Below are 23371 nucleotides of genomic sequence, written 5' to 3'. Positions count from 1 at the left end.
TTATCTTGTGCTATCTTATGGACATGAATTTTATCTTCAAATTTCCAAAGAACTTTGTGTGGACTTTTGTGTATACTAGACTCATAAAATTTTGAATTTAAGTCCAAGTTTGGGCTTTTTTTAGAAGTACTTAAAATTAAAGTATGATAATTTGAATTACCAGAGTTACTGGAAGAGAATATTGTATTCCATGTTAAAGAATTAGCTTTGTAATTAATTGCGATATAGCTGATAATAAATTTTCTCTATTCCTGAGAATTTCTAATTATAGCCTTCTAAATCATGGACTGGTGTGCCTCTTATTATAAAGATGTTTTTTTTCACAGATTGTCTCTAATCAAAGAGTTGGAACACATTCTTCCTGGGGTGAAAGTTGAACTTTTATGAGCCATTCTTATTCTAGAATTCTATGAATTTTCAGGGATAAAAATAACTCAGCTTGTAAAAGAGAGAGCAACTTTCAGAGTAACTCTATTTTAGGGTAGGCATCAAAGTTAGGTACATATCTCTCAAGTATTGTCAGGGTGAGAAATTATTCAGACTGCCAGGGAGGAGTAACAGTGGGATAGCTGGTTGATCTAGATAATCAGCCTATTTTTCCTAACTCTTGAGAATGGATGGATGGATGGATGGATGGTTAGTTGGATAACTTTAGATAGAAAGAAAAAACCTTCAGAACACATTATTCATCAGAAACCTCTACTACTGTTCATGAGGTTGTTTTCCAACTAGTTGTGAAGGTTAAATGCATTGTCAGTCTAATTTGATTTTTTGGTGAACTGCTGGAATTTTAAGTCTGTTTTAAAATATATATAATTTAGGGGCACCTGGGTGGCTCCGTGGGTTAAAGCCTCTGCCTTTGGCTCGGATCATGATCCCAGGGTCCTGGGATCGAGCCCTGCATCGGACTTTCTGCTCCGCAGGGAGCCTGCTTCCTCCTCTCTCTCTGCCTGCTTCTCTGCCTAGTTGTGATTTCTCTCTGTCAAATAAATAAAATAAAATAAAATAAAATAAAATAAAAATATATATATATATATATAATTTGTCACAAAAATTTTAAATACAAAGGCAATATGGTGTATTGTAATTCAGATGTTAGAAAAATCTGGGTTTAAATTTTTCAGGTTTGCTAGCTATATAACTTTGGGCAGGTTTCTTAACCTCTATAAGCTTCATGTTCCTTTCTGCACAACCCTGATGATAATACAAATCAAGGTTGTTGTAAATTATTTAAGTGACTTGATGTGCAAAGCTCCTTGCACAAGTTCTGACAAAATAAATTGTCCAAAAATGTTAGTTTCATTTCTTTTTAACTTCCCATATAAGCTGTCTAAAAACACTATCTGTTGACATAACTTCAAACTAACATTTCTAATAAATTGTTTCAGCTACATCTGGGTGGCTTAGTCGGTGAAGCATCTGCTTTCAGCTCAGGTCATGATACCAGGATCCTTGTTCAGTGGGGAGCCTGCTTCTCCCTCCACCTGCTGCTCCCCTGCTTGTGCTCTCGCTCGCGCTCTCCCTCTGACAAATAAATCAAATCTTTAAAAAAAAAAAAAAAGAATTACATCAGTTGCTTCTTTTGCATGTTTTATCTAATATGTTCTCTAAAAAAGTTATTTTTCTATATCACACTTTAAATATATTAACATTGCTGATTGAAAGGGCAGATTTACATATCATGGAAAAATTTTATGTATACATACACACACACACACACATATATGACCTTAATTAAGTCTAGGTTTAAGTTCTTTCTATAAAGCACTTTCATCCTGACTGATTTTTATAATGTCCTATGGGTTTTTAAACATTTTATAGTCTAACAATAAGAAATGTAACAGTTGTATTTCTGAAGCATAGCAATGCATTTTCCTCATTTAACAACTTGTTATCTAGGAGAATTTTTCCATTTGATTAGCTTATTTTTAACCACTTCCTTGTATCATAGCATTTTTTAAATTAATGGGATCTGGGCTGAAGATATTTTATTGAGCCTTGATATTTGCTGGACTTGCATATTTTTCTAATAGAAGGATTAGCAAGCTGAAGAGAGTATGTGAATGATGTTAAGTGGAGGGAGAAAGAGAACACCACATAAATGTATAAATCAGTATTTAACCACCACTTTGTGAACTGAGTGAAGATTCTAAAAATTGGAACTGTTCCCACTTTCTTTTTCTTATACCAGTAAATATTCATTTGAGTGTAGTTTCTGGCATTAATTTGTTATTTTATAAGTTGACAGACTTATTCTTACTTTAGACTTGTCAGTTTTCCTAGATAATAAGTGAAAAAATAGAGAGTATTTGCTCAAAATATTTGTGTTGTATCATCTTTAGAAACAATGAACTCCTTTGCTGTTTTCAAGCTAAATATATTTTATAGGGACAGAATTAGAAATAACAATACTGATTTGGAAGATGGAATATTTATACTTAAATTTAAACCTGGATTTTCTATGAGCAAACTAAAAGATTATGGGGACAAGTCTTTAGACTTTCTTTTTGTATGTTGTAAACAAGGTGCTGAGATTAGATAATTTCCCAATTTTTTTTCTTGCATTATGATGTTGTCACTTGTTTAATATTTCTATCACAGTGTAAGAAAATGTAAAACTAGTACAGTTGTTCATTCCTGTTGAATTGCTTTTCTAGGATCAAGACCATCTTTAATCCTTCAGTCTCAGTCTCTACCTTGTTCATCACCTCGAGATGTTCCACCAGACATCTTGCTAGATTCTCCAGAAAGAAAACAAAAGAAGCAAAAGAAAATGAAATTAGGCAAGGATGAAAAAGACCAGAGTGAGAAAGCTGCAATGTATGATATCATTAGTTCTCCATCCAAGGACTCTACTAAACTCACATTAAGACTTTCTCGTGTAAGGTCTTCAGACATGGACCAGCAAGAGGATATGCTTTCTGGTATGGAAAATAGCAATGTTTCAGAAAATGATATTCCTTTTAATGTGCAGTACCCAGGACAGACTTCAAAAACACCCATTACTCCACAGGATGTAAACCGCCCACTAAATGCTGCTCAGTGTTTGTCGCAGCAAGAACAAACAGCATTCCTTCCAGCAAATCAAGTGCCTGTTTTACAACAGAACACTTCAATTGCTACAAAACAGCCCCAGACTTCTGTGGTACAGAATCAGCAACAGGTATCACAACAGGGACCTATATATGATGAAGTGGAATTGGATGCATTAGCTGAAATTGAACGAATAGAGAGAGAATCAGCTATTGAAAGGGAGCGCTTTTCAAAAGAAGTTCAAGACAAAGGTAAACTAATCTCATTACTACCACTTCCACATATTTACTCTGGGCAAATATGTTATTATAATGTGAAAACGGTTTTTTTAGTTACTCTCTTTTTCCCATTATTTCCCCATTATATTTTATAATTCATTATGTCTTTCAGGTGTATTTTTATTACTAATGCTTATACCTCAGAAGTTAAAATCTTGCTTTCATTTTTTATTTGAAACAATTATCTGAGATTTGATAATTCTATATCACAGGTCTATCGCCTGTTATGTATCAAATGATATTATTTGTGCTTGTCACTAAAATGAACGTTAGTGTTTCTATCACATGTATTTTCCGTAAGTTATATTAGTACAGTTTTGCATCTTCACTTTCTTTTCCTGTCAAAATGAGGGTAACTGACACAGAATTATTTTGAATAGTACATTTAAGAAAAGTTTGTGTGTATGTTTACTCAGATTTTTCACTTTGTTCCCAATCCTGCCATCTCCTAATAATATAGTTTGGGTTTGGTTTTTTGTTTTGGTTTGGTTTGTTTTAGTAAAGAAATTGTGGAAAGAATTTTAAATTAATATTAAATAGCAATCCTTAAAGATCAAGGATCTCTTTTTTTTGGTGATAAGAGTTAAGGGTCCCTTTTTGAGTAGTGTGTTAGGATGGAGTGTCACCCATTCTGTGAATTCATGGGCTTCTTTTGTGCTCTATAAAAAATTATAATCAGATAAAAGAACTCTGTAAAATTATTGATTATTTGGTGAATATTATGTACATCTTGACAGCCTGATGAATCAGTGATTGAAATTAGTAACGTAATTTATGGATTTGTTGTCTTTACAGATTTATATACACATTTGACTACCCAAACCAAAGCATACTTTATGCTTTAATTTTATAGTTAAATATTCCAGATTGATACATAGTTCTGATACTTTCCTTTTGGTAATTATAAAATAAAACTTTGTAAAGTTGGATAGAACTCTCTATATATGATCTTGTTCATTATGTGACAGGATCATTTCTAGATCCTAGGCTAAGAAGCATGTTGAAGATTTGTATTATGTTTCCTATCATGATGGATCTTTTTAACATTACTGAAAAAACAGACATTATTTAGTAATTGTTGTATGATGATGTTTGCTAAGTGTTTAGATCATAGGTTGGTGCAAATAAAGTCTATTTTATTGGCTAGGGAGCTGGAATTTTTTTTTAACTACAAAATTATTGATGTTAAGAATGATACACAGTTTCTTATTTGGTTTAGTAATGTGAGGTTCAGGAAATAATAACTATATGGGTTCCAAAATGTATCTCCTCCTCTAACCTCTTATAAAAGTATATGCATGTCAAATGAAGAGAGCAGTATTATTTAACTTCTCTTGATGGTATTAATCCCAAATTCCTGAATCCTATGACAGTTTTGCAAGAAACATAAAATTGTAATTTCTTGACTAAGAAATATTAGTTGCCTTGAGAACTGAATTTTTGCAAGACATTTTAATCTGTGTTTTGGAAATTTTGTTCTCAAAAAGGAACTTAATTTTTTAAATGATTTTTTAATAGTTGGTAGGAACAAAACAGGAAATGCTGAACTTTTCTTTTTACTTTCCTAAAGTTTTATTGTATCATATTTGCTGAAGCCGAGTTTTTACTTTTAAAAGCTGAAAGAAAATAAGGGTGGTAAATGAAGTTAATTGCATAATAGCAAACTTATTTTAGACTACTTTTTTAGGGGAGATAAAACAAATTTAGCAACCAGCATACTGTTCTTCAGAAACTTGTAGTATATATTTCACTTTTAACAATCTCTTCAGTTTTCCCTGTAATGTATGATAGTGTGGCTCTACAAAGGTTAATTGAAAAGTTGAGAGCAGAATTGACTTAAAATTTTGAATTCTGTAAGTTGACTGGTGCTATAAGGATTAAAGGAATAAATGTTCATTGGAACTACCTGATTTTAATTTGATTTAGATGATTTAGTATGTGTATTTTCCCAAATTCTTAATGCTGATTTTGCAGACCTCATATTAGTGCTCATTTCTAACTTGTTTGCTGAAAGCCATGCTCCCATTATTTTGTGGCTTTATTTGAATACCTTTGGAATTTAGGTGCCACTTAACACTTGTGATTGGAACCTTGTCATTTTGTATTCAGTTTCTGCACCATGTGATGGGATAGTGTTTTATATTATAAGCAGTTATATTGAGATTTTGGAAAGATTAAAGGTCTGGTATGTTGCTCTATGACCCTAGGTGAGGTCATAAATAAAAGCAACATTTTCTGAAGTGGCCGTTTTATAGTCAGCCCTTGCGAATCGAAATATTTCCTTGAAATGAATTTATTACTAGTTACCACTGCATTTTAGGACTAAATTATGAAATTGAGATTTACTGCATTCTAAGGTATGGCCCTGAGAACTTTTTTATAATTATTGGTAACTAATGGTGGTGTAAGGAACAAAAAAAGACTACTTGTTTTAATAAGAGCTCTTTTATAGGATCTGAGCTTATTGCATGTTATATTCGTTTTGAGAGAGGCTTCCTTTCAGTAGACTAGAAATGAAAAAGCTATGCCTTATAAATAAAATTAGAAAGTTTAACAAACATGGTTGTTTAATTATTATGCAGCTTAAGAAAAGGGATAGAATACTCTTAAGAAGTATTTTACTTAGGTTATGGCAGAACATAACATACCTCTGTTCCACACATAGAGGACACTTGGGGCAGCTAGGTATTTATGTCCCTTGGCCTGTTCTCCCTTCTTTGGATAGTTTCGTATACACTGATATTTAAATCTCTGTAACCTGATATTTTATAATATTCTTAAAGGATCTTTTTGCTCAACCTTTGCTCATATTTTCAGTGTCTAATTACATAAATTAATTTTAAAAGGCTGTTCATCTTTACTTCTGGGTTGACCTATCATAGACATTAATATCTTCTCCATATGCTGAAAATTCCTGCTTTCTTTTGTCAAAGAGGGGGTTTCTTTGTTCATCTTTGCCTATTTCATCTTTTCTTAAGGTCCACTTTCCATGTTAGTAAGTATGAGGAAGGCCTAGACTAGCTACTAATGTCTTTTATAATGTTATGATATTCTTACACTATAACCCTTATAAAAAGTAAGTTACCTACTGTCATTTGGAATAAGAGACTAGATGGAAATAGGACAGTTAACCACTTAGTTTATACTGCAGTTTAGGGGTGGATGTTTTCATTTTTCATAATTAGCTACTATGTGTATAATTGTGTTGTTTTAAGTGTTTTCAGTTATCACTGGTAAATTTAAGCAAGTGATAGAGTTTTTTTCTTACCAGAATAATGAAATTCAGAATTTCTCTAACAGCTTGATCTTATTTTCGTATCAGCATCTAGATGACAAGTATTGTTGGTTTTGAAACTGTGGTATCTTTTTGTATGCATTTTCTTCAGGACTATATGCATTCTGATAGCTAAACTCATGGCACCCGGTGCTGAAAAGGGCTTAAAGATGATCAGTGTCCCAAATATTGAAATTATTCTTTATAGAGATGGCTTTCCATCATTAGGTGAAGGTTATGATGTAATGAAGACTGATAACAAAAGTGGATAGACAAAAGTGACGTGCAGATTCAGAGCCACTTTACAGGAATAAGTTCATGGTGGAACTGAATCAGATCAAGTGAATCAGACCTGCGTGCTCTTAACATATTCAAGAATCCTTGCAGCAATAATGGAATTTTTCCCGGTTTTACAGAAGAGGTGACGTACTTTTCAATAGTTGAAAAATTAAAACTTTGTATTTAGCAATATATTGTGCATAACAGAAAAAAATTACAAGATCTTTCCTAATTTTAATATATTACTCATGTGCAAATGCTTTCATACATTTTTATTACAAATAATCATTGCATCTATAGTTGAAGATAACTAAATCAAACATAACATTTCCTTTGGAATTAAACTGTGCTAAATTTCCATTTTAATGATAAACGATAATTTGAAATGAGGTTAATTATCTATAAATTCCTAAGTATTTTGTAATCCTTTAAATTTAGCCTTCAAGATATTTTGATGTTACTGTTCAGAAGAAGACTGATTGCTCATATTAATAAAAGGATGAGCCACAGATTTCTTAAGAGATCTTTGAGATGCCTGAGATTTGTGATGTCATTATGGTTCTTAAGTACACTTAGGTTACCAATTTAATGACTTTCACAAGCATGTTTCATTGAAAAATACAAAAATCTTCAACTAGATTATACTCTTTAGATTTCTAGATTCTTGTCCTAAAGGTTTAAAGATATAAGGTGATAAAACATCCCATTTATGAGGTAATAATTATTTGGTGTGCCCTATGACAAGATGTAAATATCATTTTATGTGGCAGAACATTACAAAATAAAATTGAGACAAATTTAATATTCTGAATGCTTTCTTAAGTATTGAGGCAGAAAGTTTCATGTAAGTTCTTGGCAGGGTAGTTTTAACTAGGGAAAATGGTTAGATGATAAGATACTTTATTATCATGTTATTTACAAATGGAACATATATGATGGTAGACTCGACTTCTGAAAAACTAAGAAGCAGAATGACTTATTTCTACAAAAAATTACTAGCAAATAATTTGAGTTAAATTTTAGTAAAATATTTTACTAGATTTTAAGCTGGAATGGACTGCTGCTTCTCGCTCTGAAAAGAAAATGATGGAACTTTGGTGTATAAAAGCAACATTACTATTAAGGTTTTTTGTTTGTTTGTTTGTTTAATTCCCAACTTCATTTTCAACAATAAGAGGCTATTTTTTAGTGGTCATTTTGACTTTTAACCTTCTTTTCCTTAAATGATATTCTATCACGTTAATGAATATCATAAGGGAATCTAGAGGTTCACTATAAAAATGATTTAAAAAGACCTTTAAAATAAAGCCAGGCATTTCAGAATTAAGTATTAAAGCAGACAAAACCTTAAGGTGCTATAATATAACTATTCCCAAGAACTAACTAGAGATTCAGTTTGTAGAAAATGACCTAGCAGCCTCTTGAGTCCAGTGGAATCATATACAGAAATACATAACTTAAAAATACCTTGACATTTTATTGTGGTGGTAGATTTGTGTTCTGTGTATTTTTGTCTTTACATTTCAGAATACCATAAATTATTTCTTACTGAGACCAATTTATAGATCCCTAGAACTTTACATTGAAGAACCAAAACATTTTTCCTAAGTGGAGGTTGCTTTTAAGACAGGATTTATCTAAAAAGTCCTTATATGCATCTCATTTTTATACTTATGTTAATGTTCCCTTATTTTAAATATACTTCTAATGTGTGTTAGCTTTTGAATTCCATTTGTGCTGTTGACACCTTGAAGGATTTGAATCCTGGATCAAAGGTTAATGACAAACTATTAAACTGTCTTTTTTTCCCCCCTTGTTCTCATTTACCTTTTTTCGTGGCATGATTTCTGCTTTCTTTTGAGTTTTATTCCTTTTCATACTTGTATTACATGTTGTAAAAGCTTATGTTTCCTGTTTAGTATGGCAGGAGATATGGGTCACTTAGTAGTTTTTGGTTAATGGTTAAATGATCTTAAATGAGAACATGTAATTTGTAACTGGTTGCCTTATTCTTGTGTAAAGAATCTGCTTTATCCTTTACATATACAAACATAAACATATGTTTGTATTTAATGTATTATAAGTTCTATTTATTTTCTATTTGGGCTTATATTTATATAATCAAGAGATATGCTGTTAAATTCTTGTTACTATAGTTGCTAATATTTATTGAGGTAAAGCAAGCATGAGTATTTCCTTAAACCTTGGTTTAAAAGTATTATGTGATTCATGCCTGCTATTTTATACATGCATATTGACATTTGAATTCATCACATTTAAAAAAACATTGTGACTTAAAGAAATATCAAAGTCCATATGGCTTTTAGTAAGATAAGAATATATGTCTATTACTGATACTGAATATTTATCTTTAAATTTCAGATAAGCCTTTGAAAAAAAGAAAACAAGATTCTTACCCACAGGAGGCTGGGGGTGCTACAGGAGGTAATAGACCAGCTTCTCAGGAGACGGGTTCTACGGGAAATGGGTCAAGGCCAGCATTAATGGTTAGCATTGATCTTCATCAGGCAGGAAGAGTGGACTCTCAGGCTTCTATAACTCAGGATTCAGACTCCATAAAAAAGCCTGAAGAAATCAAACAGTGTAATGATGCACCTATTTCTGTTCTTCAGGAAGATATTATTGGAAATCTTAAGGCTACACCAGAAAACCATCCTGAGACTCCTAAAAAAAAGTCTGATTCTGAGCTTTCAAAGAGTGATATGAAGCAAAATGAAAGATTGGCAGAATCTAAACCAAATGAAAACAGATTGGTGGAGACAAAATCAAGTGAAAATAAGTTAGAAACTAAAATTGAGACACAAACAGAAGAACCTAAACAGAATGAGAGCAGAACAACTGAATCCAAACAAAATGAGAGCACCACAGCCGAACCTAAACAGAATGAAAATAGACTGTCTGACATAAAACCAAATGACAACAAACAAAATAATGGCAGATCAGAAACAACAAAGGCAAGACCTGAAACCCCAAAGCAGAAGGGTGAAAGTCGACCTGAAACTCCAAAACAGAAGAGTGATGGGCGCCCTGAAACCCCAAAACAGAAGGGTGATGGACGACCTGAAACTCCAAAGCAGAAAGGTGAGGGCCGACCTGAAACTCCAAAGCAAAAAAATGAAGGTCGGCCTGAAACACCAAAACATAGGCATGAAAATAGGAGGGATTCTGGAAAGCCATCAACAGAGAAAAAACCTGAAGTGTCTAAACATAAACAGGATATTAAATCTGATTCACCTCGGTTAAAATCAGAGCGAGCTGAAGCCTTAAAGCAGAGACCTGATGGGCGATCTATTTCTGAGTCATTAAGACGTGACCATGATAGTAAACAAAAATCAGATGACCGTAATGAATCAGAGCGACATCGGGGGGATCAGTCGAGAGTTCGAAGGCCAGAAACATTGAGATCCTCTAATAGAAATGAACATGGCATTAAATCTGATGGTTCAAAACCTGATAAACTAGAAAGAAAACATAGACATGAATCAGGGGACTCAAGGGAAAGACCATCTTCTGGGGAGCAAAAATCAAGGCCTGACAGTCCTCGTGTTAAACAAGGTGATTCTAATAAATCAAGACCTGATAAACCTGGTTTTAAATCACCAAATAGTAAAGATGACAAAAGGACAGAGGGTAATAAGACTAAAGTAGACAGTAATAAAGCGCACCCTGACAATAAGGCAGAATTTCCAAGTTATTTGTTGGGGGGCAGGTCTGGTGCATTGAAAAATTTTGTCATTCCAAAAATCAAGAGGGATAAAGATGGTAATATTACTCAGGAGACAAAGAAAGTGGAAATGAAAGGAGAACAGAAAGACAAAGTAGAAAAAATGGGACTAGTTGAAGATCTGAATAAAGGAGCTAAGCCTGTAGTTGTCCTGCAAAAACTGTCTTTGGATGATGTTCAGAAACTTATTAAAGATAGAGAAGATAAATCACGAAGTTCCCTTAAACCTATCAAGAATAAACCATCAAAGTCAAACAAAGGTAAGAATGCTTATACTGACATCATTTTTATTCTAATGAGTTTTTGTTTAAGTTATAGGATTACTAAGGATTAAAAAAATGGAAATTTATGAAGATTGAAACACTGCTATAAGAAAATATAACATTTATATAAAACAATAATTGTTTTCGGTAATATAGATAAAAAGTTGTTGGTGAAAATTCTTTGTCTTCCACCTCTACTTGAGCAACTCACTGTAGTCATGATTTTTACTTTGGTACACAGAGATAAGTTCTTTGGTTGCTTAGTTATTTCAGGTATTTTTTGAAAGTTGTTTATTAACCAAATGAGTGGTTAGAATTATTATATATAACAACTTTGTAAAAAGTTACACTAAAGAGGTGTTCCAGTCTACAAGGAGGTAGTAAATTGAATTTTAATTTGTAACATCTCAGTAAAGCTAAATGGTGTACATCAGTGTTATAAGCTCTTAAGACTATTGTCTTATACTATTTTCTTACATACCTATCTCTGAGTTAATTATTGATACATAGTTTATATAATTTAGAAAGTTATAGAAAGGTTATTTCCCTTCTTGTGGGAGAGATGGTCAGTTATAGGTATTTTATTTAAAAAATACATAGCTTTGCCCTTTTCGTCTTAAGGAATAGTATTCACCTCTTAAGTCAGGTTAAGTCATTAATTGGGGAGGTTCGAGGGTGATTTTTTTGTTTTGTTTATTGTATAGTTGCTGAGTTAAATTCTGTGGCTACTTGAGTAGTATGATTTCCAGGAAAAAGTCTTAAGTGTTAAATACAGTGGCAGTCTGTGCACAAAATACAGTTTTGTGTTCCTTTATATACTACTTTTAAAATATCTAAGACATATATAATTTGATGATGGTATGTGGTAAGCACCTATCTAGTCCATGCAGTATAAATACATGAAGATACTGATTTTAAGGCAATAGAGGTGAAAGTTTGATTTTTAAGTTCTCATTCTGTGAGAGATTCATTAAGAACTTAGATTTATATTTACTTATTAAATATATGAAACTCTTGAATTGTGCTGTTCCGTAGGATAGTCACTAGCCTCTTTAGCTATTTAAATGGAAATTAATTTAAATAAAATTAAGAATTCATGTCCTCAATAGCCACACGTGGCAAGTGGTTTCCTTATTAAAACAGAGAACATTTGCATCATCACAAAAAGTTGTATTGCATAGTATCTCTAGTGTATTAGGAAATCCAGAAGGTATAATGGTTATTATTATTTTTGTAAAATGTTGTGTCTTGTCTACCAAAAAAAGTCAATGACAACATAGTGTCACTATGAAGAACTGTATTCAAAGTGACTTGTCATAATCTTTTTTATTAGTACTTGGTCTTTATAAAATGTTTGCTTTTTTACTTTTTTGGTTTTATTTTTTAAAAATAAAAAAATTGTCTTTATCACTAATACTTGTACTTCTTTAGTGAAGCTTTCAGATTTTAAATTGCAGCAGTCAGACTTTACAAAAAATTAAGACTTCAGCTTTAACTAATAGTCTTTACTATTTAACTTGAATACATTTCTTTGAAATTACTTGTGTACATAAAAGAAGTTATTAGAATGTAGTGGCCAGTGCTAGAATTGTTTTCTTTTAGATATTGTTTTTAAAACTTTCACTGAAACTTTGGGAGTAGCTTATATACAGTATAAACTAGAGAGTGTAGGTATACAATTTTAGAAGAGTCAGATGGAAAGATGGAAAGTGGTACCCTCTTGTCCCTTGATCTGGACCATCTTTTTCTCCTCTTCCCTCTGTCAGCTTACGCTAGCCTTGCTTTCTAAGCTCTGTCCTAACAAAAAATTTTTACAACTGAACATCAAGAAATGAATATAGCTCCTAATGTAGTACTCCTAATAGTAATTTTTATACTCTTTCCCATGTTTTTCTGATTGCCTGTGAATATAAACTTTTTAATACTAATCCATGTTTCTCCTAAATGTACTTTTAACACAAATGTATATACTTGATATGTTCATGTTAGTAAGTAGGCTATCTGGGTGTATCTCTCTGTTAGAGTAGAGTGTGTGTAGTGTGTGTGTGTACATGTGCAGGTACGTATATATACACACATGTATTATTACTAGATCTGCAATTATAATTAAGTGGACCTTTTCACCAAAAAATATTATTTTAATGCTTAGATTTACTTCAAGACTCCATGTAGATAATCATTTGACTTTATACCTTAGAATTCCTATCTGTTATTTTTTAATGTACTAATTTTGGTTTTGTTTTAGGTCTCTGCTACTAAGTTAGCAATAGCAGAGTTACATAATAGTGAGTTTTTTAAATTACAAGCATGGGAAGCACAGTTGTAGATTATTGGCCCTTTGTAAAATACACATTACTTGGGATTTTCTTTTCGAGAGAGCCACAGAATCACATATTCTGACATGCTGGAGATGTTTTTCTGAGTAAAGGAATTAGATTGAATATTATTGAGATACTTTTGTGGTTGATTTCTCAAGCCAAAATTCTTGGTAGGTTTTCCTTTCTTGGAAGAGCCATGAAATTCCATCTTTTTAAATATTTTACCTGATGTCCATATTTAAAATACTCATTCTTTAGGATTGTTTAAAATTGCTTGAGTACGCTTTAAGGTAATTTAGAATGATAGGGATATAGATTTATGACTCTTAATATATATTTCTAATTTTTGTCATTTGTGTGAACATATTAAATGTAAAAGTCACATAGTCACATTTTATTTGATTTCTATGGGGACATGTGTATGTACCTAGCATAATACCTAGTATATAATTAGAGCACATTGAATAGCTGTTGAATGACTGTACTGACACCATGTTTCAGGAAAGGCTTTGTATACAGATTAAAATTGTGTATTCATCTTATATGCTTCTACCAATAGACCCTAGTGTAAGAGCTACACAATTTTCAACTTTCTTTTCACTAAACTTTGTAATAACTGTCAACTACTTACTTTTTGTTAAGGTTCCAAGAAGATTTACTCTTTCTTTTGTCTGCTTAGTTACCCTTTCCCTTTATTTTGCTGTTACAGATTGGCTCAGTATCACTGCTGTTCTCACTCTGCTTCTATCTTTTTCTGTCTTCTTACATCCTTGTTTTTTTCCTTTTCAAGCAGGGGATGGTTATGGAGAACCAACATAATCTTTGTAAAACCTTTTAAATTTTTAAAATTTCTTCTATTGCAATATACTTTTGTCAGTATTTTAAATGCCAGGAATATTATCTTTATTGAAATATTTTTATTCAGAATATTATCCTGTTATCCCCTAATGTACAGTATGTCTCCAATTTAAAAATACAAAGTTACGAGGTCTTTAAGACAGGCATGTTATATGTTGGTAACAGCTTAGTAATTACAAACAATAGCAATTTGATTTGGGTTATTTACAGTTCCAGGGTGTCTCACAGTATTTTACCTTTATATCCCAGGAAATAATTTTTGTTTTTCCTCCACCTACTTCCTTCCAACTAGTTTATTGTTTTACATCACTTGCACTCAATACTTTTAGGAAATATCTCATAGCACCCATATTTGAAATCATGGCCTTTTAAACAGTTAAACAGTTACTGGAAATGGCTTTCACTGAGTATGTGTACTAAGCTCAAGTAGTCAATAGTGTTTAAAACTGTAGTATTCATTTGCTTAGGATTAGGTAATAGTTGCAATCACATTTGGGCCCGTTATTCTCCCTCAGTTATTACTGTACCAGTTACACTACTCAGTGTTGATCACAGAAGTATTAACTGGTTGCCTTTTATGTGGCACTGATTGTGTTTAGGATTCCAGGCTTCTGTAAGTTTGAGAGAAACTCCTGTCTCTGAGAGTGAATTTTTGGCATAGTTGATAATGTCTAAGTTGAGGAATTTTTGGTAAAGTGGATATGATTGTAATATTCAGAATTTTTAATAGTGCTGCGGTGGGAATTTATTTTGGTTCATTTGAATAGTTTTATAAAATGCTTTTCAAAAAATTCAAATACTCAGTTTCTGCAAAGACCTTACTATCATTGGTATCTTTGGGAAACATTTGGAGAATATTTACTACAGAAGTTGGCATAATCTATACCTAACTATTGTTGGGTATGATTTTTTACAGCAGTATTTTGGAAGCGTTTGTCCATAATTTCTGTTCATAGAAAATTTTTGGTTCACATTTTGCTTAATAGATAATTGATACTGATTTAAAGAGATTAAGTAGAATTTTCTTAATAAGAATTAAAGTATTAGGGGCACCTGGGTGGTTCAGTGGGTTAAGCCTCTGCCTTCGGCTCAGGTCAGGATCCCAGGGTCTTGGCTTCTGCTCAGCAGGGAGCCTGCTTCCTCCTCTCTCTCTCTGCCTGCCTCTCTGCCTACTTATGATCTGTCTCTGAAACAAATAAATAAAATCTTAAAAAAAAAAAAGAATTAAAGTATTAAAACTTACTAGTGGTATTTTGTTCCTTCTCATTCCATTTCTCAAGCCAACCCAAGGACATAGCTTCTATAAGGTTTTTCTGTATGTTAAAAATAGGCATATGGTTGAGGAGTAAATAAGGTAAATAAATAATGTGTAAGAACCTCCTATTTATGAAAAAATAGTCATTACTCTTACATAGTGAATTCCTTCTTACTCTAAAAAAAGTTTCTGAAATCCTCCCTTACAAGATCCTGATACCTGTGCTAAGATAATGAATATCTATTTGATAGATGATAGTATAATATTAAGTCATTAACATAATATTGTAGTAATATGTTAATATTATCATATAGTATTATTAATACTATGTTAATATATAGTACATATTATTATATATATTATTATTACATAATCTAATGTATAGTTGACATAGAGGTTAGGGGTGCTGGCCCTCCCACACTTGAAAATCCATGTATAACTTTCGACTTTTGTTGTGGGCATTGGGGAGGGTATGTGCTATGGCGAGTGCTGTGAATTGTGTAAGACTGATGATTCACAGACCTGTAACCCTGAAGCAAATAATACATTATATGTTAATTTAAAAAAAAATTTAACTACCAGTGGCCTACTATTGACCAGAAGCCTTACTGATAACATAAATAATTGATTAACACGTATTTTGTATTTGTATGTATTATATATTGTATTCTTACAATAAAGTAAGCTAGAGAAAACATTATTATAATCATAAGGAGAAAATATATTTATAGTGCCATGCTGTATTCATTGGAAAAAATCTGTGTATACCTACACAGGTGTAGGTCATACCCATGTTATTCAAGGTCAACTGTATATTATAATACATAGTATAATTTAGTATAGTATAATATCAGGTAGGTATTTATTATGTTAATAGCTATATGAGCCTCTTCTAGAGAAAGGTTTCAGTAACTTTTTTTTTTTTTTTTTAAGAATAAGAGAATTCAGGGCGCCTGGGTGGCTCAGTGGGTTAAAGCCTCTGCCTTCGGCTCAGGTCATGATCCCGGGGTCCTGGGATCAAGCCTCACATTGGGCTCTCTGCTCAGCAGGGAGCCTGCTTCCTCCTCTCTCTCTCTCTGCCTGTCTCTCTGCCTACTTGTGATCTCTGTCTGTCAAATAAATAAATAAAATCTTTAAAAAAAAAAAAAGAATAAGAGAATTCACTATTTTAGAATACTAGAGGGGGCACTTGGGTGTCTTAGTGGGGTGAGCCTCTGCCTTTGGGCATGGTCTCAGGTCCTGGGATCAAGCCGCCACGTCGGGCTCTCTGCTCCAGGGGGAGCCTGCATACCCCTCTCTCTCTGCCTCTCTGCCTACTTGTCATCTCTGTCTGTCAAATAAGTAAATAAAATCTTTAAAACAAAAAAAAAAAAGAATACTAGAGTAACAGTATATAATACACTATAATATAGTATACTGTAATATGGAATTTTGAATCTGGATCCCCTCCTCTGCTCACAAAATGTTTAGCTTTCTCTGGCTTCTGATATTGAAAATTGAAAATTCTCTATTAAGTCCATTATAAATGTAGTACAAAGAGCACTGTTACCAGAGTCTTGAATAAATCGTAGCCTTACAAAGCTTTGGTTCATTCACTTTTAAAAAGGAGAAACCAGTTTTTCTCCTACCTTTATTTAATTATGAGGACCAAAATCAATATTATAGTAAGAGCCAAAATCTTTCCAGTTTTTTAACATGAAGAAATGCAGCATGCCATTTTTAACTGAATTTATCTATTGAAGGGAGTAATTTTTGAAAATCTTTTTATGTATATATACTTTATAATCAGTATATTTGGAGACATTGCTGCAAGAATTTTTTTTTTAAGATTTTATTTATTTATTTGACAGAGAGAGATCACAAGTAGACAGAGAGGCAGAAAGAGAGGGAAGCAGGCTCCCTGCTGAGCAGAGAGCCTGATGCGGGACTGGATCCCAGGACCCTGAGATCATGACCTGAGCTGAAGGCAGCGGCTTAACCCACTGAGCCACCCAGGCGCCCCAAGAATTTATTTTTTTTTTTAAGATTTTATTTATTTGTCAGAGAGGGGGAGAGAGCACAAGCAGGGGGAGCTACAGGCAGAGAGAGAAGCAGGCTCCATGCTGAGCAAGGAGCCAGATGTGGAACTTGATCCCAGGATCCTGGGATCATGACATGAGCTGAAGGCAGACGCTTAACCGATTGAGCCACCCAGGTGTCCCCATTTCTTTATTTCTTGAAATATATTTGACATATAACATTTTATTAAAGTGTACAAAATAATGATTTGCTGTATGTTTATAGTGTGAAATGATTATTACAGTAAATTTAGTTAGCATTCATCACCTCACATAGTTCTGTTTTTTACCTTGTGATGGAAACTTTTAAGTTCTACTATTGTAGCAACTTTCAAATATATAATATAGTATTGTTAACTATAGTCCCCATGGTGTACATTACATCTCCAGAAGTTATTTATCTTGTAACTGGAAGTTTTTACCTTTTGACTACCTGTACCCATTTCACCTACCAGTGACCTCCCACTCTTGTCTCTGGCAACCACCAATCTGTTTCTGTTTCTGTGAGTTCTTTTTTTAGATTCCACATATAAGTAGAGATTATACAGTATTTGTCTTTCACTGTCTGACTTCTCTTAGCATAATGCCCTCAGGGTACATCCTTGTTGTTGCAAATGATATGATCTCCTCCTTTAGGGGGTAAATAATACTGTGCACACAGATACACTCATTTTCTTTATTCATTTGTCAGTAGACTAAACAACTTAAGGTTATTTCCATGTCTTAGCTATTGTAAATAATGCTTCAGTGATCATGGGTCGGGCAAGCTATGGAGATATCTCTTTGAGATATGATTTTATTTCCTTTGGATATATACTCAGAAGTGGATATTGCTGGATCATATGGAAGTTCTATTTTCAGTTTTTTGAGGAACCTCCCCCTACTGCTTTTCCTAGTGGCTACACCACAATTTACATTCCCACCTACGGTACACGAGGTTACATTTTCTCCAAATTCTCACCAACACTTGCTATTTATTGTCTTTTAGCCCTTCTAACAGGTGTAGCTCCTTATGGCTTTTGATTTACACTGTCTTGATGATTAGTGATACTGAGCATCTTTTCATATACTTATTGGCCATCTGTATGTCATCTTTGGAAAAACGTCTCTTCAGATCTCTGCTCATTTTTTAATCAGATTGTTGGGGTTTTTTGCTGTTGAGTTGTAAGTTCTTTGTAGATTTTGAATATTAACTTCTTATCAGATACATGGTTTGCATATACATATTTTCTCCCATTCAGTAGGTTGCCTTTTCATTTTATTGATCGGTTCCTTTGCTGTGTAGAAGCTTTTTAGTGTGATGTAGTCCCACTTGTTTATTTTTGCTTTTGTTGCCTTTGCCTTTGTATCAAATCCAAAACAATCATTACAAAAACCAGTGTCCAGGAGCTTACCACCTATGTTTTCTTCTAGGAGTTTTGTGGTTCCAAGTCATATGTTCAAATGTTTAATTCATTTTGAGTTGATTTTTGTATATAATGTGAGATAGTGGTCCAGTTTCATTCTTTTGCATGTAGCTGTCCAGTTTTCCAGCACCATTTATTAAAATGACTATCCTTTCTTCGTTGAGTATTCTTGGCTACTTTTCATAAATTAATTGATGATATATGCATGAGTTTATTTCTGGGCTCTCTGTTCCATTAATATATGTGTCTGTTTTTATGCCAGTATTATACTGTTTTGACTACTATAGCTTTACAACATAGTTTAAGATCAGGAAGCATGGTGCCCCAAGGTTTGTTCTTCTTTATTAAGATTGCTTTGCCTATTTGACTACTTCATGGTTCTGTACAAATTTTAGGGTTGTTTTTGTTCTTTTTACATAGGTTATTATTCTTGTTCTATAAAAAATATTGGAACTTTGATAGGGATTGCATTGAATGTGTAGATGGCTTTGGGTAGTATGGACATTTTTATAGCATTAATTCTAATCCTCAAGCATAGAAATTTATTAGCATTTATTTTCCTCTTCAGTTCCTTTCATCAATGTTTTCTAGTTTTCAGTATATAGATCTTTCACCTCCTATTTTTTTGCATGCAATTATAAATGTTTTCTTAATTTCTCTTTCTGATAGTTTGTTGTTAGTGTGTCAGAATTCAACTGATTTTTGTATATTGATCTTATATCCAACTTTAATTTGTTTATTTTAATGGTTTTTTGTTAGAGTCTTTAGGGTTTTCTATATATAATATCATGTAATCTGCCAATAGAGACAGTTTACTTTTTCCTTTCTGGTTTGGATGCCTTTCTGCATGCCTGCCTTTCTTTCTTTTTTTCTTTCTTTTCTTGCCTAATTGCTCTGCTCTGGCTAGGACTTCCAGTACTATGTTGAATATAAGGGTGAAATTGGGCATCTTGATCTTGTTCCTTATCTTGGAAAGCTTTTTACCATTGAGTATGATAATAGTTGTGGGCTTGTTATATATGGTCATTAGTATGTTAAGGTACGTTTCTTCTGTACATAGTTTGTTGAGAGTTTTTTTGGTTTTTTTGTTTTGCTCTGTCATGAATGAATATTGAATTTTCTAAAATGCTTTTCTGTATTGAGATGATAATATCATTTTTATTATCCATTTTGTTAATGTATATCACCTTGATTGGCAGGTTTTGAACCATTCTGCAATAAATTCCACTTAATTATGGTATATAATCCTGATTCTTTTAATGCATTGTTGAATTCTGTGTGCTAATACTTAGTTGAGGAATTTGAATCTATGTTTATCATGAGTACAAGAGGATTGGCCTGTAATTTTTTTTTTTTCAACGTAGGCTCCATGCCCAGTGTGGAGCCCAGCGCGGGGCTTGAACTCAGGACCCTGATATCAAGACCTGAGCTGAGATCAAGAGTCAGACGCTTAATTCATTCAGCCACCCAGGCATCCCTTGGCCTGTAATTTTCATTTCTTGTAGTGTCCTTTTCTGGTTTTGGTATCAGGGTAATGCTGCCTTTGTATGTATTCTCTTCTTTCCTTCCTTTTCTGTTTTTGGAAGTTTTTGAAAAGAATTAGTATTCATTCTTTAAATGTTTACTAGAATTCACCAGAGAAGTTGTCTGGTCCTGGGCTTTTCTTTGTTGGGAAGATGTCTCTTCAGATTTTCTATTTTTTCATAAGTCAATCTTAGCAGGTTATATGTTTCTAGGAATATAAATATATATTTATTTTAGGATCCTTTCTGTGGTATCCATTTTGATGTCTCTTCTTTTGTTTATAATGTTATTTGAATCCTCTTCCTTTTTTTCTTGGTAAGTGTAACTAAAAGTTTGTCTGTTTTGTTTATCTTTTCAGAAATTCAACTCTTACTTTTATTGATATTTTCTATTATTTGTCTATTTCATTTATTTCTGCTTTAGTATTTATCTCCTATTAAATCTCGGCTTCATTTGTTTTCTAGTTCATTGAAATATAGTTAGGTTGTACTTCTGCTCTCTGTATATACATATCAAGGAAAGGATCATTTGATCCCTGTTTCTTCCTGTAGTTCTTCCTCATAGTAATATAATAGGTGCATGTTGATGAAATCTTTTTATTACCAGTGTCAATATCAAAGCTGTGGTACTTAAAACCAGATTTTTCTTAGAATCTTTTCTTCTGTCTGCTTCATTCATAGTAGTGTTTTTCAGTTGCTATAAACTAAATCCTTGGTTTTTGTCGTCATTAAATAAATCAATTTTCAATGACCTAAAATGTGCAGAATACAACTATAGTGTCTATACTGGCAAGGTGGGTACTTTGTTCCAATTTGGATTAAGGTATGACATGATACAGATGAGGGGTCAGCAGACTTTCTCTAAAGACCCAGATCATAAATATTTTAGGCTGTGTGGGCCACTTACCTTTAATATTGTAATACAAAAGCAACCATAGACAGCATGTAAATAATTGTATGTCAGTGTACTCTAATAAAACTTTATATATAAAAACATGTGGTGGGAAAATTTCACCCCAGATGCTATAGTTTGCTAAGCCTACTATCAATATGAAATTGAAATTTTAATGTATGTGAATCTGATAACTAGATTATTTATTCTGTAGCAAATGAGACCTAAAATTTGGATTTTACACTGCCATTTGAGTATTTATATGTGTATATAAAAGGACTCATCTAGAATGAGTTTTGAAGTAGTTTTTCTAGTTCTTTTCCAGTATTTATGAATGTAGTATGGAATTTACCAAATATAATATTTTAAGGAGGACATTTAAGATCTGAGAGTACTTCATTTATTGGGGTTATATATATTATTAATATGTTAATATATAATTAATATATAAAAGATAAATATACAGCAAGTATGTACAGACTTATATTGCTTTTAAAAATGTTTTATACTTGTCGTATGTCAGTTATTAAATCTTTTCACTTTGTGGATAAACTTCTCTATAATTATCAATATAGAACAACTAAGAACTGCTTTCAGGATTTAGAAAAGAATTTTCAGCTGGGAAAAGATGTTACAATAGATAAAACTGATCTAAACATCTTTCTTCATAGAATTTTTTTGTTGTATAAATTTTCTTGGAATAAATTTTCATGAATAGTATAAAAGGGTTAAAGGATTTTAACCCCATTTGCTGTGTGTTATATATTCTACACAAGTTAGCTGATTCTGAGTATGTACATTTCAGTAAACTGTAAGCAGACCTACAGAATTCAGAAACAAAGCCTGAATCATTTCATATCATCTCAAACACTTTATGCATAGCAGTTAACTCTTAAAGGCATTGCTGTGTAAAGCATTGTGGAAAACTTGATATTTTCAATAATCACAAGTCAAGAAGTTGTCTCGCTGTTTTTCTTGGGGGATGGATGGGGAGTTTGGGTTTTGTGGATTTTTTTAAAAAGATTTATTTATTTATTAGACAGTGTGAGTGGAGGAGCAGAGGGGGAGAATCTTTAAGCCGACTCCCTGCTGAGTGCAGAGCCCCGTGCTGGGGGAGGTGGGGCCGGTGTCAGTCTCAAAACCCCAGAGATCACGACCTGAGCCAAAACCAGGAGTCTGACTCCTAACTAACTGAGTCCACCGAGATGCCCCAAGAAGTTGTCTTATTTAAAAAGGGATGAATACAGGGCTCATTAGAAAGATTTACATCAAAAATAGAAGAAGAATTTCTGAGTAATCCAAGATTTTATTGTAATGACTTCAAAAACAGAACAGCAACTTTTATATCAGAATTATAGGTATAGATAATTAAGCTTTCTGATACAAGATGGTCACTATCCTGGGACACCTGGGTGACTCAGTCAGTTAAGCATGTGCCTCCTGCTCAGGTCATGATCCTGGGGTCCTGGGATCAAGCTCTGCATTGGGCTTCCTGCTCAGGAGGGAGTCTGCTTGTCCCTCTTCTCCTTCTGAGCTCTTTCTCTCTCTCAAATAAATAAATAAAATCTTTTTTTAAAAAAACCATAGTAGTCACTGTCCCATCAACTTATAATGAATAAAATCAGTTTAATTTTGAATGTTTTATTCAAATTATTCTTTATCTTTAATCAAACCTATAGGTTAAGAAACCATGGGCAGAGTCCACACACTGAGTTTGATTAACCTAGAAGGGCCTTTTCAATCCAAATGGACTCAACTGTTTTGAAAGAAGTGGCAACCATAAAACTTGAAAGACTTTAAAACTTTTGTGATTGTGCCCTAAGAAATAAAATGCATGTTGTGGCCTAATGCTCACAGACAGGCACATATTAACAATCCCTGTACTATAAACAAAAACCTGACATTTTCACTTTCATTTTTAAAAAACTGCTAGTCAAGACCCACAAAACTGATTTCACAAACATACTAATGGGCCATAACCTGCAACATAAAAATTGCTGCTTAGGAGCGCCTGGGTGGCTCAGTGGGTTAAAGCCTCTGCCTTCGGGTCAGGTCATGATCCCAGGGTCCTGGGATCCAGCCCCGCCCGCATCGGGCTCTCTGCTCAGCAGGGAATCTGCTTCCTCCTCCCTCTCTCTCTCTCTCTCTCTGCCTGCCTCTCTGCCTACTTGTAATCTCTGTCTGTCAAAT

General features: G+C 33.1%; 1 protein-coding gene across 3 annotated transcripts in view; it reads left to right on the top strand.

Moving 5' to 3' along the window:
• The window catches only part of NIPBL (NIPBL cohesin loading factor), a 206270-nt gene that overhangs the window by 106358 nt on the left and 76541 nt on the right, over positions 1–23371 (top strand). For 2 of the 3 annotated variants that reach the window (XM_046000821.1, XM_046000822.1), the window contains exons 9-10: positions 2658–3284; positions 9247–10869. In XM_046000821.1, coding sequence (XP_045856777.1) covers positions 2658–3284; positions 9247–10869 — 2250 coding nt within the window. Of the gene's footprint in view, positions 1–2657; positions 3285–6815; positions 7007–9246; positions 10870–23371 lie in introns of those variants that run through there. The other variant, XM_046000823.1, reaches the window with a different exon arrangement.

Source organism: Meles meles, chromosome 3 (genome assembly GCF_922984935.1).
Source record: "Meles meles chromosome 3, mMelMel3.1 paternal haplotype, whole genome shotgun sequence".
Lineage (NCBI taxonomy): Eukaryota > Metazoa > Chordata > Mammalia > Carnivora > Mustelidae > Meles > Meles meles.
This window is presented reverse-complemented; position numbering and strand designations above follow the sequence as displayed.